The following is a 20,933-nucleotide window of genomic DNA, read 5'->3' on the forward strand; positions in this document are numbered from 1 at the left end:
ATACCAGCAAAATGAGCAAATGAAAAAACCAAAAACCCAGCCCCAAAAAACGATAACGGAAAAGGGAAAAAGTTCATACCTTGTTCGAAGAACCAATATCACTAGATGAACCCATTGCACAATAATCCACCACTACGAGGCCTTCACCAAATGGACAGATAGAAAGAACTTGGTGAGAGAAAATGAAAAAGAGAGAACTTGATGAGAGAAAGTGAAAACCTAAAATGGAGGAAAGAGGAAAGAGTGTGTTTCGAAAGAATGAGAGAGTGCTGAAAGAAGAAGGGTAGTTTCGGAATATTTAAATGTTCAAGTTTCAGCCGTTTTCGAAATCAGTTTTTCCTTTAAAAAATAATTTCAAATGCAGCCAATTCACTAGTGCAAAAACGTTATTTAACGTCACCCCTTAGACGTCGGTTCCGTGAAAATCCGACGTCTATTACTGCACAGTGGCATTATCGTAAATAAATTGGAAAACTAGACGTCAGTTTCGATGTCAGGCGACGTCTATGACATCATAGACGTCGCACCTACCGCAAACTGACGTCCAATTGCCTGAGGTATGTGATAAGACAGTCCATTGACATCAGTGTTCACGGGGACCAACGTCTACTAGGCTGCAATTAATGTTGCCCATCAAATTCCTAGGAGCTTAGACGTCAGCTAGCAAGGCCACCGACGTCTACGTCACTGAGAGGAAATCAAACGTCAACCGGTTCAGCTTTAGACGTCGAATAGACGTCGGATCCCGTGAAAAAGCGACGTCGACTGGGCTACAATTAATGTTGTTCACCTAATTCCCCAGGCAATTAGACGTCACGTAGTCAAACGTTGACGTCTAAGGCCTGTCTGGAAGGCGGGAAGACAAAAATTCTTCAATGTAGACGTCGGTTCTGAGGGTCACCGACGTCTAAGTTCCTGTTTTTTCACCAAATTCGAGGGTTTTATACGTCGGTTGTGAGGGGCACCGACGTGAACTATCCTGACAGGAAAACAAAACGTCAATCTTTTCAGCTTCATAGACGTCGGATCCCCTGAAACACTTATGCCCCATTTCATTTTAAATAGACCGAAGACTTTTCACACCATTCAGTTTCTGATCTCGTATTCATCTCTTCTCCTTTTTCTCTACTTCTCCTCTTCTTTTACTCGCTTGCGCACCTCTACTTTTTATCTCTTGCGACATTGCATTGTCGTTTCTCAATATGTTATTGTCTTCGTCCTCTCCTTTTTCTCTCTTGCATCCCATGTGCGTGGTTTTTTTTTATGATTTACCGTTTAAACTTTCTTTAGTTTTTTATCAATTATCTTGTCGTTCAACTGATTAAAATTTGCTTTCTTTGTGTTGTGTTTAAGTGCAATTTTGATTCTTTCTTTGGGTAACATAGTGTAACATTCTCCCTTTGCTTGCTTCCTCACAAGAAGAGTGGTGATCTTTTGAGTTTTCTATGGCTTCCGACCCAAAATGGAACTTGGGTCCTTGTCTAGTTCTCGTATCACCGTATTTTTTTCCTTTGCGGTTGAATACTGGGAAGTAGTCATGGACCCAGGTTCGATTTTGGGTTGAATGTCATGGAAGATTCAAAAGATGCAAGCTTTTTTGTGTGGAGAAACTAGCGAGAGGAGAGTGTTACACAATGCTACCGAAAGTCTGGATCAAAACTGCACTAAAACACAACGCCCTTGTTAGATGTCGGTTAGTGCATGGTCCGACGTCTATAAGAACATAGACGTCGATTAGTGTCATTTACAACCTCTATATATTCATGTTGACGTCGGTTTAGGAATAGGCGGACGTCTATATAGAGTAAATAGACGTCGCTTTGAGTATAAGCCGACGTCTATGTAGATGTCGATGGATATCGTTAACTGATGTGTATGTAGATGTCGATTGGATGAATTCCGACGTCACATAGACGTCACCCGTATAGACGTCGGTTGGGAAAGTGATGTTAAAAGCCCAGATTAACCGACGTTAAACAACGTTTTTGCTGTAGTGATTACAACGTGACACGTGGCATTGTCAAAAACGTGTTGTTAAAATATCGCTACCCTAAATTAAAATAATTTTGTGTTTAATTCATCTATAATAGTTTTAGTTTTTATCATTTGATTTTTCACTGTGTTTGTGAGCAGGAACAACTGGAGAAGAAAAATGCAGCATATGGGAAGAAGTTAAAAAACAAAATAGCTACAATCCACCCACAAGCTGAAGAAGTTTTAATAATAGTTCTAGCTTTTACACTTTTTCTTTATTTGACAATGATGTTTACGTAATATATATTTATTTTAAATGTGAAATGTTTGGTATGATGTTGAATGAAAGCTATTATGGTAGATGGTTGTGTATATTACAGGTCTGTATTATGGTATGTGCAATGCTAAATGAAACCGCTCTTTAAAACCGATAATAACATTACAGATTTTTCTCTGTATGTAATTATATATAAGTATTTTCGTATTTAATTTATATATGGATTTTTCAGTATCTAATTACATACGAAAAAAATTGATAAATAATGTATCTACGATTGTTTTATATATTAATTTTTGTCTATATATAATTTGTAGGTAATATTAAATTATTTATGGATTTTAAACCTTGCATACAAATTTTTTCCGTAAATAATAACATTTTTTTTTCTAGTGGTTACAAATGAACTATCCAAAGACTACACATAGTCTAGAGAAAGTCTGGCGAACCTCGAGACTTTAAATAGATAGAAACTCTGACAAACCTCTATTAGTTGATAATGATGACTCCTTAAATTTATATGTATCTATAAATAAAATTTTAACACTCACAGTTTTTTTTTTTTTTTCGAAAATCCAATCCTATCAGTTTCTCATTAGAAATTTAATTCGGTTTTTATATAGTAAAGACAAAAAGAAGCCATTTGTTTTGGAACAAAATAAATCATACTTTTTATTTAAATCAATCATTTTAGTATTTTTTTTTTATTATTCAAGTAAGTTAATATATTTTAAAATGAAAAAGCTTTGATGTCACTTTCACAAGACAATAACACAAACCAACTAAAAATATTAAAATACACATCGAAAATAATTTCATAAAATTATTTGTGAGGATCAACAATAGAAATGACAACAATAACCACATTAAAAGACATTAGTATTTTTAAAGTGGGAAAACTCTATTTAAGTATAAGAAATAAAAATAAACATACAAAAGCTAGTCAATTAAGTACTACTAAAATAAAACATGAATAAGAGAGAGTCAAATCAAAAGCACAAATAACCAGGGGAGATCATTTAAGGGACTAGGGGTTGCCATGCCCTCAAATTATTTTGAAAATTTTTAAATTATATGTAGTATATATTAGAAATTTTCAAAATTTTTCGACATTTTTTAAACTAAATATAGTATATATTGAGAATTTATGAAAATTAAATTGGGTATCTTTTTATTTCTTTTATGAAGCACAACATTTAATTTTAATAAATAATAAAAAATTAAATCAAATATAATAAATAATAAAAATGTTTATTAAGATATTCTTTTATTTTCTTTTTCATTGTCTTTTGAGTTTCCAATAGATTCTACTCTTCTTTTACTCTCACCTATTTTGGTTTTTTTTTTTTTTGAAGAAAAAGAAATTTAGACACAAAGTCACTATTTTTCTATCATTTCTCATATATTCTCTTTCATTTTTTTAAAGGATAACTCTCTTGTTTAACTTGATAATGAAATATTAGTTTAATAGTTGGCACTTTTTTTATATCATGAACCTTTTGTATATTGACTTTTATGAATTTAGAAAAAAATGTATTATATATTTTTTCATAATCAGTTTTTTAATTATTGCTTAATTATCATAGATTTTTCTTTTAGTAATTATTTTTCTAATTTTTTATTAAATTATGATAAATTAATTTTTAACCTTAATTTTTTTTTAAAAAAAAATATGTATATTGACAAATAATAAAAGAATAGATTCATTTTTTAAAAGTGATAAAAGGAAAGTTAGCCATGAAGATGAAAACAAGAAAAATTTAACTTTTGTATTAAGCACATGGTAATAGTTTTATAATTGTAATTTTTCTAGGTGCCTATATGACATTAGAGTTGGCTGAGTTCAGAAAACTCTTTATCACTTTCATCGTAAATGGTTCTATGCCAAATTCTTAAGTTTGTTTATAATAAATATATATTAAAATTGTGGTTATTAAATAGGTAATACTTTGTTATTTTTCATAACTAATGTATTTATTTAGGATTTTGTTAAAGAATAAGAGTAGTATTTCTTTCTTTGAGCTTTATTTATTGAGTCCTCCAATAAAGTTTTTATGTTTTAATAATTTTTTTAAGCACAATTATATATTATAAATTCTTTACATTTCCGTTCTTGTAATAATTATTTAAAACTTTTTGAGAAATTTTAATGTCCAAAATTTTATATTAATTATACAACTACTGAAAAACTAATATAATCAAATCTATAAAACATATTACATACAGATATATTGTAGGTAATTATTTAAGAAAATTTGTAAATAATTACCTACATAATTACCTATTGATTACAGATAAATTTGTAGATAGTATTATCTCTGAATTTTATTTATAGATAATATGTAAATAAAATTGTGTTATTTATAGATTTTTGGTTTTCCATAGGAATTTTTGTTATAGATAACAAACTTTTATTTTATAATGTGTATTGTTATGCTTACAATTTTATGAGCAATTTGTGAAAGTTTAGAATTCATTTTCCTAGTTGACTCTGTGGGAGTAACCTTCTACATGTCATATTGTAGAGATGAAAGGTCAAGACATTCCTCGAATCTTTGCTTCTTATATAAATCAAAATTAAAAACAAATAAATCAAAATTACATTTTAGGTTTAGTGTTTGAGTTGTACTACGAACAAAACTTAAATAATATCTTCTATAACGTACTTCTGTACAATATGTGATATTGATTCTTCACATATTTTTTTATCATCTTCTTGTATCTCTCAGTAAACTACATCAATCTCAAATGTCACACAATTATTTCTTCACTGAATATTAATTCCATAGTTTGCAATTATTCCCACACATAGATACAAAGATGTACATAAACATTCAACATGCTTACAACAATAGCACTCTTGATATCACTCTTAATAAGAAATTAATTACTTACCCGAATTCTCATATATTCAATTTGAGTTTTGCCACCTCTTCATCTGAGAACACAACAAAGTTACGATTATTTTTTAACTTCAGGAGGATTAAAAAATAAAATTTTAGTAAAATAAAATTAAAATACAACAAAAAAATAAATACCAATATTTGTATATATAAATTTTCTACTTTTTTCCACTTAAAATTCATCTTTATTCAAACTTACTTCTTACAATATATTATAATATGAAGAACTGTATATTCGTATCATCTCGTTAAAATTAGAGAGTAACTTAACGAGAGGAAATTGGGAGATGAAAAAAATACTGAGTGTTTTTAGGATATTTTTGTTTATTACTTTTTGAAAACTTAATTATAAAAAATCTAGTATTTAGAGATTAAAAGAATGGAATGTAAAGGAACAAACTATCAATAGAAAATTAAAAATAGTAAACAAAAATAACTCAAACATGTCATTTTTTTAAACTTAAAATGGCATACCATTTTAAACACTTTTAAAAACAATTTATAACAATTTTTCTGTTTATTTGGTTTTTAAAAAAGGAAAATAAGTTTTGAGAAAACGGGGAATTACAATTGTAATTTGAGGTCTTAAAGTGAGTAAAGAAAGTACTATTTTAGTTTATATACGATGACCATATAAATAAGATTTATAGCGACACTCACTACTAAATGAAAGTATCATTGTTTGTTAATTCTATTTTAATCAATGAAAAATATAAGGAGTAATATGATGTTACAATAATATTACCTCGAAACCTCTTGCAACCTTCAGTACTTACAGAACATTGTTACTTTTTAATAACAACATTTGTTTGATATTTTTTTTTCTTCAAGGAGTAGATCTTCTAAATAACATTAAGCCCACTATCATCCAAAAGCTTATAATGAATCCAAAGGACATGCCGATATAAAATTCACGATTGAAAAAGGAATAATCATCTTCCTGAATTTCATTTTTTGGCTCTTCTATTGCTATTTTGCATTTATCAAGCGGTGGTCCACATAGATTCAGATTATCTTCATAGCTCGAAGCATTAAAACTTTGTAACTGTGTGCTTTGAGGAATTATATCAACTAGATGGTTATGTGATAAATCTAACATACTCAATCGGTCAATTTCAATCAGACTGTTAGGAATTGAACCAACTAATTCATTTCTTGAAATATCCAAAAATTCAAGTGATGTAAGTTTTCCGATATTTGAAGGAATTTCTCCACTCAAATTGTTTCTTGACAAATTCAATGAAACCAATGCAATTAAGATCTCAAATTCTTTTGGAATTTCTTCTGAGAAGTAATTGCCAGAGAGGTCAATGCTTTTTAAAAGTTGTAATACATTGTTCTCAAACATTTGATGTGAACCTTTCCATGTCAAGAATGTATTCAAACCATAAATATTAGAACCAATGAAATGTGTGGTCTGAACTCTATACCAATGCGAAGGACCTCCTTCCGGATATGTCTTTTGAGTCATTGAAGTAAAATTTTTTATGCACTTAAGAATTTGACCAGACAATTTGTTTAGTGAGAGATCTAAGAGTTGAATATTTCTTAGGAAACAAATTTGCAATGGTAAGTTTCCTTGGAAATGATTCCTTCTTAAACTTAAATATTGCAAGTTTCCTAATTTGCTCCCAATCCAACGAGGGATAGATCCTGATAAACTATTTTCTGCAATATCTATCATCACTAGATTTGTGCAATGCCTTAAGGAGAAAGGAATGCCATATGTTAAATTGTTTCTCAAAAACAATGCTTGAAGATCATGGAGGGATCCCATTGAAGTAGGAATCTTTCCTGACAATTGATTTTGACTCAAATCCAAGAAAGCTAATGACTTGAAATGGCTCCAACAATCTGGAATCTGTCCAGACAAATTATTATTTGAAAGGTCTAACTGGTATAATATTCCAATTGGATCACCCACACATAAAAATGAAAGATCTGAAAACTTATTCTTGGATAAATCAAGCAATATGGAACTTCTAAGAAATGGGGAAATAGGCCCTTCAAATTCATTTGATCCAAGAATTAGAGAATCATAAGGATTCTTTGTTGGAAAATACGGAATTATACCATGTAGACTATTGTATGAAATATTCATTGAAACCCATTTTCGCAATGCTAATTTAGTCCAAAACCACTTCGGAACCATATCTGATATTCCAGCATTTGAAATATCCAAATAGCTAAACTCATTTTGTGTTTGTAACCATTTGGGGAATGTTGGACCAAGGATGCATGATTGCAATCCTACTTTCCTTAATTGAAAAGGTGGGACCCAATTTTGAGTAAATTTCAAGGATAATAAAGAATTTCCAGATAAGTGTAATGAATATAACTTTGACATATTGGCAAATTGGTAATCACTTAGCACACCCTTTAAGGAGTTTGATGTCATATATAGTCCTTCCAATTGATGTGGAAATTGAATATCATTAGGAAACTGCCCATTCAACTTGTTTGCAGCAAGAGACAGACTTTTTAAAGACGAGAAAACTGAGAGGTCAGGTAATGTACCATTGATTTGATTCCAGCCTAGATATAAGCTTTCCAATGAATGTCTAGCACATCCAGATAAGTGATGGACTATCAATGGAAACTCTTCACTCAAGTTATTGTTATCCATATCCAACAACCGCAAAGCACATGCATTGCCAAATGATTTTGGAATTCCACCTTCTAAAGTATTTGATCGAATTGAGAGAGACTCCAACTGAGATGGCAATTGGTTACCTTCCGGTATCTCTCCAGTTAACTGATTTCCTGAAAGATCCAATATTTTCAGGTTTGAAAATCTTGAAAGGTCAGGGAATGTGCCATTGATATTATTTCCTCCCAACTTCAAATATTGTAGCACGTTTTTAGCACATCCAGACAAGTGTTGAAATATAATTGAAAACTCTCCACTTAATCTATTACCAGTAATGTCCAATGAACGTAAGGTGCGTGTATTTCCAAATGATTTTGGAATTTCACCTTCTAAAAAGTTTAATCGGACTGACAATGACTCCAACCGAGATGGTAATATGTCTTCAGGTATCTTTCCAGATAATTGATTATCAGAAAGATCTAATATTTTCAAAGTTGTGAACATGGAGAAATCCGGTAAAGAACAGTGAATTTGGTTATATCTCATATCCAACTCTTGTAGTGAATTTCTAGCACAAGCATTAGACAAATTATGAAGAATTGATGAAAGACTTTGGTTCAAACTGTTTTCACCCATGTTTAAAGATTTTAAGGTGCATATATTCATGAAAGATTGCAGAACCTCAACCTTGAATCTGTTAGAATAGAGGTTAAGGTGCTCAAGTGAATTCATTGCCAAACCAAAGTGATTTGGAACAGAACCCTCCAAGTGATTATGACTAAGGTGAAGCTCAACAAGGTTGGGAGTGAAGTTTGCCACCCATTGGAATATCATTGTTGACATGAGGGTGTTCTCGGATAGATCAAGGCGCGTGAGAGAAGTAGAAAAATTGAATATAGATGGCCTCAATGATAGGAAAAAATTATCAGTAAGGCTACAATCGGATAAACTTAGTTCCCTTAATTTTGGTAGCTTACCAATCAATTGCAGCAAACTATGAGAATGATAAAGATTTGATATGGATGTCAAGTAAAGATGGGTTAAAGAAATGAGATTAGATAACCACTGACCTCCATCACCAATTTTTAGAGCGCCAACACCTCCAATATAAAGCTCATGTAAGTTTGACAGGTTTCCAAGTTGACTTGGTATATTCCCTTCAAAAATATTGTAACTGAGATCAAGATGTTGCAATTGAAAGAGGTTTCCAAGTTGACGAGGGATTGGACCCTCCAAAACATTACCAGCGAGATTTAAGTATTCCAGATGAGAAAGAGACCCTAATTGGGTTGGAATTTTTCCGTCAAAATCACACCATGAAAGATCGAGGTATCTCAAGTTGCTAAGAGAGCCAAGAAACTCTGGAATAATGCTGTCTGGGAAAGAATTAGAACTGAGGTTCAAATATTGTAATTGTGACAACTCCATCAACGACTCGTGGATCTCTCCGCTGATAAAACGTTTTGACCAAAATTCAGTGTAATAATTGAAAGAAATTTCTTGATGAACTTCTCCGTGCAGATCGAGCATTAGAATATGTCCAGTGAGGTTGGAGCAGCGAATTCCCTGCCATTGGCAACAGTGAGGAGTGGTCCAAGAAGAGAGCATGCCATAGCGATCTACAACGCCAGCCTTGAATCGGAGAAGTGCTTCCCTCTCTCTTTCTATGCATCTTATTTCCTTTTCACCATATTTGTCATCCACTGTTACTGTGTTGGGTGGCTTGCACTCATAGCCTGAAGGGCCAACAGGACCCGTTACGTTTGCTACGCAGAAATCATTGACAAAAGCATGGCAGCAGCAAGCTGACGAGAGAAGAGCGAAAAGAAAAAGAGTGTAAATCATCTTCATCTTAGAATTTCGATGAATGAAAATGGATTTGGTGTGAAGGTGGTGTGGGATTAGGAAGCCATTTATAGGGCCATTTTTACAAGTTGGAGACTAAACTAAGAGATCAGCATGCAGTAACGTAGAATTCACTTCCACGTGGCAATAACTATCAAGTCAAATCATGTTAATTAATTTCATAATATATATGAAAAATGTTGAACATAGACTGAAAGACTATAAAAAAATATCATTAGGAGTTGTGTAAATCTAGACGAGAAAACACGATAGAAGTAAAAGGAAAGTAAAATACATTGCTGCAGAATCTTTCGTGAATTTTGCCGCATAATACAAATACAGTGCTTATAAAAAAATGGACAATGATATTTTGACAATACTTTTTGACAATTTTTTTTACAACGAAACACGTGTTATCATTTTATTGGTCTATTTAAATTTATGTTTAAAAAATATTTAAAACGAACCAATCACAGTATACGTTTTCAAAAAAGTTATTAAAAAAGTATTGTTAAAAGAAGTTTTTCCTAAAAAAAAAATACTCTTTTTTTGCGAGCTATGCAATTCTCACCACAGTGCTATGCCATCATTTGCCATAGTTGTGATTTTATTTTTCATCTTTTTTTAACAAGGCTGTTTATGTTATTATGAATAAACAAATATGAATTTTCCGTTAACTTTGACCTATAGAAAAATTACTTTGAGTTGTTTTCATTTGAAGTATTATATGTGCTAGATCCAAAGAAGCCCCCAAAAAGTGGCTTAATGAAGGAGGGATGGTTGGCATTAGGGTCATGAATTATCATTATAAAAATATTAAAATCATGATTTGTGCATGATCACTGTTTTGCAATAAGATGAACTGCGATTATATAAAAATAGACTGCATCGGTGTACAGAAGAAATAAAACAACAATTATTGTGGACATTAAATTTCGATTCTACAATCAAAATATATTAGAGCAGTAAAAAAAAAAAAAAAAGGTTTTGACTGTGGTTATAAACCACTTTCCGAGATAGTGTAGTCTATCCTGATAAATTAAAATAAAACCAAAAGTTGTTTGGACATGTGATTAGAGAAATATACAAAACATAAACAAGCTCCGTCACCAAACACACCATTAACATCATTAATTTAAGACCGACTGGGTTCCTCATCATCACAAAGGAAACGTAATGGATCAAACAAGTATTGGAAATATTTGAAATGATTTAAAAATAAATTGATAATGGAAAAATATTTATATCAATTAATGATTTGCATAAAATTTAAATTCATTTATATTTCATGTTGACATTGGCCGCAATAGTTTTAAATTTATTTTCATCTTATTTTGTTAGGCATGTTATACATATTCAGTTCTTGTTGATAAATAGTACATAAAGTAGATAAAGTATTCTTTTCAATATACGCTCAACTAAAATTTTAAACATTGAAAATGTAAAAACTAAAAAAAGCAGAAAGTAGTCAAAGTTATGGGAAAGACTTAGAAAAGTATCCGTCAACCCTTATCAGAAATAACTTATGTCTAATACTAAAAGCTATTAGTACATCTATAGGAAAATGAAACTATACAATCAATAAATTTGAATGATAAAAACTGTGAAAAGAAAAAAATAAAAGCTATGATTGGATTGAGAAACTAAGGAAAGCTAGTAAATTTTTTATGTGATTGTGATTGTGATTGGAATTGAATAGATTGATGCGTGTAATACGAGGAATTGGTGTATATTGGTTGAAATGGTTTAAATATGATGGTTAGTTTGTGAAAGATTGTGATAATATATGAATTGGTTTTATACCTAATGATGTATCAAATTGGTTAATTAGGCTTTCAAAGCTTAATTTGAGATAAACTAACATGTGTTTCACACAAGAAAAGAGTAAATTAACTATGAAAGACTTAATTGGCTAATCTTATTGACATTGATAACATTCTAATTCTGCCTTAGCGTTGGGTACAGAGCAATGTAGAGAGTTTACTTTGGGGCTTGATGGTATCTTAAGATTTAGAGACAGGATCTATGTTCCTAAGGATGTTGAGTTGAAGAGTTTGATCCTTGAGGAAGGACATCGGAGTTATTTTAGCATTCATCCTAGCATGACTAAAATGTATCAAGACCTCAATGAGTCTTTCTGGTGTTCTAGGATGAAAAGAGATGTAACACAGTTTGTATCTACTTGTTTGACTTGTCAAAGAGCTAAGGTAAAGCATCATCGAGTTGGTGATTTGTTGCAGTAGCTGGAGGTTCCTGAGTGGAAATGGGATAGCATAGCCATGAACTTTGTTAACTATTTTCCACGGACAGTTAGAGGTCATGATACCATTTGGGTTATAGTGAGCAGGTTCATCAAGAGTGCTCATTTCTTGTGGTGAATCTGAGGATGTATATGGTGAAGCTTGCACAATGGTATATCAGAGAGATAGTGAGGTTGCATGAGGTACCGTCGAGCATAGTGTCAAATAGAGATTTGTGGGTTACATTCAGGTTTTGGTTGTCTTTACAAAGTGAGCTAGGTAGCAGATTACATAAGAACTACGCATATCAGCCGTAAACGGATGGGCAATTAGAGAGTACGATTCAATCACTAGAGGATTTGTTGAGTAAAGGATGATGAGATTTCTCCAAAGCTGGCATTAGACAGAGGAGCTGTTGATGTTTAGAAATATTAGTTAGTCGTATTGTATATAGTCTTGGTTAGTGATGTTGCAAATAAAGTTTTAAATTTATAGTTATGTATATGACTGTAAATAACTTTATTTTCTAGCGTTTGTTGAATGTTATGTATTATTGATTATGTGATGAATTTTATATAATTTTGTACTACATTTTGGGATGTTACAAATATTATGTTATATATTTTTTTAAATTATTCTTTAATTTTTTGCTTAAATAAAAGTTTATCTTTTTTATAGTTTTTATATCCGATAAATCTTTAATTTATCATTTAAAAATATGTTCGACAATGTATTTTACACATTCTCTTACATGTGTTATTTGCAATGTGTCGAAATCAGGGAAGTGTGGCTTCAGAATGAACTGCATAGACTATTATATGTATTATATCATATCACCGTGTAGTCATTTTAGATCGGAAAATCCCCACATAGTGGTCAGCCATACAATAAACATTAGGATCTTGATATTTTGACAACTATTCTTAATAACTTTTTGACAATAGGGCATGTGTCATCATTTTATTTGTATGTTTGAATTTATGTTTAAAAAAATATCCAAAACGAACCAATCACAAGCTATCACGTAAGCGTTATAAAAAAAACTAGTTTTTAAAAGAACTTTTTCCTAAACATTACTATATATTATTCTGAGACCGAGTGGTTTCGATAAGAGGTTGAAGAATCACTTTACAAAGAAATTACTTCTAACACTAATCAGTTTAAGACAAAATATAATTATAATCAATTGAGTTGTAATTAAGTGGTAGTTAATTCAATGATCATTTTGAAATCTATAAATATGAGATAAAGAGACAAATAATGACATTTAATATACATTAATTGTTTAAGTAGATAAGTCTTTACTTACTTTGACATGAGAATATATACAGGTAACCTTCCAGGATAAATGAACAAATGGTTAAGACGAATGGTAATGTGAAGACAAACATTCAAACTTTTGTACATTGTAATATGACCTTTTGTAATTTGAATTTTTTTATATTTCGTACCACCATTATTTGGGGATGGGTGAGCGTTAGTTTTGTCTAGCTAGTTTATTTGAAATATATTACGCTTAGTGTAGGTTTGTAGATATAGGATTGAGAGGAAAATAACTAAGTTGATTTGTTTAAATGTGAAGATATAATATTGCATAAACAGTCTTTCTAAGATTCACATATAATTTAGAAAAAAAAATATATAATAACAAATCACAACATCCCCATATATACTTATGGCACTCTATATCTCAATTGAATGAATAAACATAAATCTTACTCACAGATACCGCTATCAATTTATATTAAATATTTATATTAACTCTATCAAATTCTCTAGGAATTTGTATCTTCACTTCAAAATTTATTTCAGTAGTTTACTAGTTTTCTTAATTGATTTTAAAACATCCCAATTTTTATAAAATTTTTCATTCTCTGTATATTATGTTGTGTTTGACATACACTTACACATCCTTGGCAATAATTTATGTTATATGACGCAAAAAGTGAAGTGGTGAGATGGTGAAAAGACTTGACCATAAAACTGATTAAGGAAAAGTGGTTTAATGCTTTAAATTTTATAAAGTAAGTGGAATCTGTGTCACTAATGCATAACTTTGTTGGAAGAAAACAAAAACATGAATCATATGCATCACTTTAACAACAAAAGACTTAGAAACAAATCAAATAATCACATTTAGTCAAAAAGAAAATATTGGTCATCGCAATGTGTAAAACGATAACGTATCCAAAGTTCTGCAAAGAGTGAAAATGATTATCTATTAACTGTCCGCGTATGAACATTCTGAACTTGAAGGCAACTCTGTCAACTCTTCCCCACTTAACGTAATTATTTTACATCATTCAAATCATATATCTATCTTACTAAAACACAATAACTTGGATAGAATATGTTTTTTCATACATTATGTAATGTATTGTCAATGACTTTCAATATACTTCTGTACATTGTATTTTATTTTTCGTATGTTTACTGTTCTCGAAAAATCGAATATGTGGCAAATTAGAAATATATTTAACTAAATAATATATATCATAACAAAGTTTGAATTATGAGAAAAGTATGAATAAATTATTAAAATGCACGATAGTTTATATTTCATTACAAACACAAGGCTTGATAAGGTCTATAATTTAATAAAAGTAAAGTAAAACTTTAAACAACCAAAACATGCATAATAAAATGTTTTGAACGAAATAACAAAAATGTCAAGTAGGATTAAAAGGAAAAATTGAATAGAAAACACTTTTAAAATATCATAAGAACTTCGACCGAGACACAAGATATTAAAAATAGTTAGATCAAAACAGAGAAAACATTGAGAAAAGAGTAATGTATATAAAGATTAAAGCTAATTCAATAGGAACACAATAACTACCACAGAACATCATGGAAGCAATATAAGGATATTTGATATAATGTGAACAGTTTTAAAATGATTATTATAAGTTATGTATTTTTTTCTTTTATTTTATTGCATTGTTAGAATATGAATTCTAAGTATAATTTCTTTTTACGATCATTTTGAATTCTATTATCTTTCTACTGGCGAGGTGCTGCTGATGCTTCTAATAAATATAGAATAGAGCCGTAAAAATGGGTCACAACCTACGGGTCAGTTCGGCCCGTCACGGGTTCGGATCGGATTGGGTTTGAAAAATACAACCCACTTATATGCGGGTCAGATTTCAACCCGGCTCATTTAGACCTGGCTCATTCGGGTTGAACCCGTGGTGAGCCGAGTTATCCCACCAACCCACCCACCTAATTTTATTTTTTTAATTTATTATTTTATTTATGAAACCCTAAAAAATAAAATACTTTCTTCATATTCACTGTGTATACAAAAAAGTAACCTTTGCTCTCACAAATCACTCTCACGGTACTTGCTCTAATTTGACAGTGCTCTCACTCTCACTCCACCGAAATCCTTCAAGGAGCAGGTAAAACATCATTCCTTTTTTCTTCTCTCTTCTCCACATTTTTGTTTTCTCACTTCTCTTTCTTTTTTTTTTCAAAAACCCTATAATGACAAAAATAGGGGTTTGCAAATTTTTTTTTGTTCTGGGGGATTTGAAGACATGAAATGATTTTTTTTCATATTCTGACATGCTTGTATAAGATTTTGTTCATTTTATTTAAACAATTTGAGTATATGTTATTTGAACAAACTCTTTTTTGATATCTTTGAATTTGGAAAATTATGTTACAGATTAAACTATTAATTTTTTGTTGATGTTATTGAGTACTAGTTCTCTTTTTTTTTACTAATATTTTTTTGTTGATTGTTAGAATTGTTTTGATATTAGGAAAATCTTTATTAGTGAGTTCGGAGACAAAAAGGGTCAAGGGTTACTACAACAATTGATGTGATCAACTACATTCAGGTATGTTTGACATTCAGGAAGATTCAAGAGAGCATAATATTGTGGATTTATCTATTCAAGATTCTAATATCGTAAATAGATAAGGAACAAAAAATGATGAATATAAGAAACTTATTTGTATATTTTTTGTGTTTGTTTTTGGATGACATTTGATTATATTGTACTTATTATTATTATTTTGAATGTTCTTTAACATAATTTTTTGTGAGTGAAATTTGTTTAAATTTAAATTACAGAAAGTTTGTATTTTTTTATTTAAAAAAAATATATAATTAAATGAGTTAGTGAACCAACTCGTTTACCCACCTCGAGCGGGGTTCAAGTTTTTCTGACTCGTTAATAAATGAGTCGGGTTGTATTGGCTCATTAAGTGACCAACCCGAAATACCACCAATATATTTTTTCTAAATATTTTTTTTTAAAAAAATTCTATACCTTTTTAATATTTTTTAAAATAATTTTGTACAAATAAACCTAAATGTTTTACATTGATATTACTAATTTTAAACTTTACATTAAATTTTTCTTTTCAAATATTTCTATACCTACAATCATATTATTATTTAATTTTATTTTTCTAACTTATTACATACAAAAGTTACTACATAAATTATTTTAACCAAACAAATATACATTCATCAAAATTAACTTTATAATTTTTTTTAATAAAATAAATATACATTTATAAAAGTTAATTTTATGAAAGATTAAATAGAATAAATTTTGGATGGTGTACTGTATCACCCCATCAGTCAATGACCGGGCCGTTAATCACCCAGCCAGAAAATGCGAAACAGCCATTAGTTGATAATTATTATGAGTAATAACAGTTATTAATGAATAATTAATAAAAATAATAGTTGTTAATTAGAAATTAAAAGTATTTATGAATCAAACCTAAGTTTATAATAATAATATTTATAAATATATGTCTGAAGGAAGTCAAATAATTAAATCTCTTTATTCATCTTTATTACAATATTATTATGCAAAGTGTAACATCCCAAAAATATGTGTATAAATCATATCAAATGGAATGCAACATATTATAATAATAAAAAGCAGGTTGAGAGTAGAAAATAACTGTATAAGTATAAGTTACAGTTATCCAAAATATAGGGGAAATTAAAACGACAAGAATTNAAAGTACAAAGGTCCAAAGTTTTGCCAAACAAGATCAGCTAAAAGAAATAAAACAACACCATCGTCTAAGAACTAGGTGTTGGATCTTCTTCGGTTTCCAATGTCTGCTCCAGAGGTACATCATCACCTACTGCTCACATCCAAAGGATTGGATGATCATCGCAAGGGGGAGAACAAACACACGCAACATACAAGTGCAAGGGTGAGCTAGGTAAATAAATAAAAAAAATGTTATCAATCAAGTATTTCAAGCAAGTAAGGATCATAACACCATACAGACTAAGACCAAATGAATTTTTGTTGATACCAAGGACCGACCACGTGATTTGACCGTCCGGACTAGTATGAAATGTCGAGTTCCAGGGGTTTGTGCACTTGTAGTGGCCCTACTGCTTTGCAAAGCCATTGCCGAGGGGTTTCACCCGACCACACACAAGTGTAAGTCCAACCAAACTCATCTTGGCCCATATAAATGGAGACACCCAAGACTAGGACCTCCTCCTATTCTCACCACATGACTCATCACTCTCTAATTGAGCATGGATGGTCATTAGAATGTCAAGGTAAACCCCATCCTGAACTCCGGCCATTCATACGATCAATCACGACAAACTACAGGGCACCACCATGTAACCTCCCTTGAGGATCATGGAATTACGTCCAATAACCATACTTTATAAATACAAGCTTTCCAACCATAATTCACAACGCAATACTTCATACTCTTAACTATGTGGCACAAACATCCTTTGCTCAATGTTTTATTCATAATTTCCTCTACAGAACTCCGAATGCATTGATTCTTGTTTTATTGAATTCTAGACTCAAAAATCTTTCTCTGGACACCAAACTCAAAATTTTTGGACAAGAGGGTTAACCGCAGTAAAATTATTAAGAATCGTAAATTTCACTCAGGCTCTGGTATATTCAGCTTTGACCTTTGCTTATTGTTTTATTCATAACTATCTCTACAGAACTCCGAATTAGTTAATTCTTGTTTTATTGGATTCTAGACTTAAAAAGCTTTCTTGGGACACCAGAATCATAATTTTTTGGACAACTATACTAACTGCAGTAAAATCGTTAAAACTCGTAAATTTACTCACGTTCTGGTATTTTCAGCTTTGACCTTTGGTCAGTGTTTTGTTCATAACTCTCTTCACAGAACTCCAAATTAGTTAATTCTTGNTTTATTGGATTCTAGACTTAAAAAGCTTTCTTGGGACACCGGAATCATAATTTTTGGACAACTATACTAACTGCAGTAAAATTATTCCTTAGGTGGTTTAGAGGTAGAACTAAGCTGAACATCAGACCCAAATACGAAATCCATATCTCTTACTTAAGACATTTAATTGATAATCGGAACGGTCAAATTCAATATACATGTCTTTGAAAGCATATATAAAAATTCTAGATCAATCCAACGGTTAACTTGACTATAATGAATGTTTTCCCGATGGGACTCAGTAGCAGAAAATCAGGTGATCAATGAATCAATCTAACGTGTTAAATTTATTCCTCTGATTACAGATCTCAAAATGANAATCTGAACGGTCAAAGCAAATTAATATGTCTTATGGTCCATATACCAAAATTTGAGGTCAATCTAACGGTTCACTAGGCAGAAAAGGATGTTTTTCCGTGGGATCTTAGCAGTACAAATAAAGTGATGGTATCTCTATTTGAATTTACGAAATTAATTTCTCTAGATACAGAACTCCTATCANAAATCTGAACGGTCAAAATGAAATATGTTATCTTTGGAATCATATACTAAAATTTGAGCTTAATCTAACGGTAAATGAAGTAGATATGGACAATTTNCTGAGGTAACTTAAATATTAGAGACAATGAAACATATATAGTTAAAACTCACAAAATTGCTCCCCTTACCTCTAGTGCACGGTCAATTCAGAGAAATGATCCTAGATCAAATATTTTGAACCCAAAGTGATGATAGATGGGAGATGAATGAATGAAGAGTATGAGAAGGAGAAAAAGAAGAAGAAGAAGATGATGATGGAGATGGAAGAATGAAGGAATGCAAAGAAAGAGATGAAGTAGAAAATGAAGAAGAGTGTCGGTGGTGGAGTGATTGGGAGTTGTTGGTGTCTAATGGCTTGCTGCCATGTGTATTCCACCAAAAATAATTTTTTTTTTTTTTTTTTTTTTAGGTCATTACACAAAGTTACTGAATAAAGAACTTTCTAAACTTTGAATAAGGGACCTAAACTTATGTCCTAATCATTTTGATGTTTACTGTAAGACCGAACGACATCCCTTTTAAAATACAAGAAAAAACCAGACGAGCGGTACAATGGAAGGCAATCATCTAGTCGCGTGCCCCAGCTTTCTCGTTGGGTGATGTGCTCAACCATGGCTTCATGATTTTTGCCGAATATTGTGTCTTTGTTCAAACCTTGAAGGCATGGTCGATAATCTTAAACGTTGTCTTATCACAGCCACCTCTGACCAGGACTGCATCGGAGTTGCATAAAAAAAAAAAAAAAAACTTATTTAAAAGAGTTATTTTGCGGAAGTCATAACCCTCGCCCCCTCCCCTTATTAAATTAACAGAATTTAAAATGTTTAATTTGAATTATCTAATTCACATCATTTGTGAAAGTTTTAATTATTTTAAAGAGAGGTTTCTAGTCTTTTTAAATAATAATATATTTTCTTCTTTTATTTTCTAAGTGTTTTACATTTCTTCCCTCTAAATATTTTAGACTAAGTTGTTTTCTCCAGTTAAAAAAATTTTTCCCCCCAATTCCAAAATCCTATCCGCCTAAACTTTTCCTTCATCTAAAAAGCCCTCCAAACCCTAAAATGGCTTTCTCCCTTGCATTTGTCCTTGCTTTTGTCCCATGCATTCTACTCCAAAATTCATAATAAAATTTCAGACCCACTGTGCTTTCTCCCTTGCACGTACGCGTGGTTTGTCTCTTCCTTTCTTCCTTCTTCTATTTCCTTTACCCTTTTGATTGTCCATGTTTCATTTTTCTTTCAGATTCCCATTCACGGAACCCCAGACAGACGAAACAACAATGGTGGTGGTTGTATGGACCGGCATATACTCTTAGGACACTCTATATCTCAATTGAATGAATAAACATAAATCTTACTCAGAGATACCGCTATCAGTTTATATTAAAAGTTTATATTAACTCTATCAATTTTACTTTTATCCTGTTTCAAAAATACAAATTCTCTAGGAATTTGTATCTTGACTTCAAAATTTATTTCAGTAGTTTACTGTATCTAAAAGAAAAAAGGATTATGACTTAAGATTAGGTAATTGTTTTGGGCAATGTTTGAACTATGTTTTTAGATATGATAGTGGGATGGTTTTTACACCACTTGTTTAACTTGGGTAATCGCATTACAGAAAACTAAATACAACCTCATCTCAATATTTCCATTCAATACTCCATTTACAATGCTATAAATGAAAGCTTATTAAATTTGAAACTTCACTTAAAAATCAGTTTTTTCAACATCACCCTTATAAAATTAACATTAATTTACAAGACACTAGAGCCACTTTCATCGCAATCAGGAAAATATGAGATTTTCCTTATTGGTTTTAAAACATCCCAATTTTTATATAATTTTTCATTCTTCTGTATATTATGTCATGTTTGTTTGACATACACTTTCACATCCTTGGCAATAATTTATGTTATATTACGCAAAAAGTGAAGTGGTGAGATGGCAAAAGACTTGACCATAAAATTGATTAAGGGAAAGTGGTGTAATGCTTTAAATTTTTAAAAGTAAGTGGAATCTCTGTCACTAATGCATAACTTTGTTGGAAGAAAACAAAAATATTAGTCATATATATCACTGTAGTGGGGAAGGATCGGTCGGGCCGGCCGGATCAAGAGTGCTGGAAGAAGACCGGTCGGCCAGGTTGTCAAAGCCACAAGGAGCAAAGGAGGCCTAACACCGGACGGTGTGGATTAAGTGGAGATGGGGTCAAGAGAGCATTAAAAGGCTTTGATGGAGATGTAACGGAAGGCATAGCGAATCAATGAAATTAATGGTCAGTTATGAATACATCGTCTATAAATAGGGACAGCAGGACAGGTAAAGTAATCTCGAATCTAA

General features: G+C 31.2%; 1 protein-coding gene and 1 long non-coding RNA gene across 2 annotated transcripts; both read right to left on the reverse strand.

The window, feature by feature from the left end:
- Positions 1–5,980: 5,980 nt before the first annotated feature.
- LOC106761909 (receptor-like protein 12) lies at positions 5,981–9,595 on the reverse strand. The gene has a single exon (XM_014645524.1). It carries the CDS (start codon positions 9,593–9,595, stop codon positions 5,981–5,983), a length of 3,615 nt encoding a protein of 1,204 aa, XP_014501010.1.
- A 7,100-nt stretch (positions 9,596–16,695) lies between these two features.
- On the reverse strand, positions 16,696–18,947 carry LOC111241492. Its single transcript, XR_002667583.1, has 2 exons — positions 18,717–18,947; positions 16,696–16,950 (listed from the first exon to the last, which is right to left on the reverse strand). It is a non-coding gene; the product is annotated as an uncharacterized LOC111241492 (long non-coding RNA).
- Between the last annotated feature and the right edge of the window lie 1,986 nt (positions 18,948–20,933).

This window comes from Vigna radiata, chromosome 1 (assembly GCF_000741045.1).
Source record: "Vigna radiata var. radiata cultivar VC1973A chromosome 1, Vradiata_ver6, whole genome shotgun sequence".
In the NCBI taxonomy this organism is placed as follows: domain Eukaryota; kingdom Viridiplantae; phylum Streptophyta; class Magnoliopsida; order Fabales; family Fabaceae; genus Vigna; species Vigna radiata.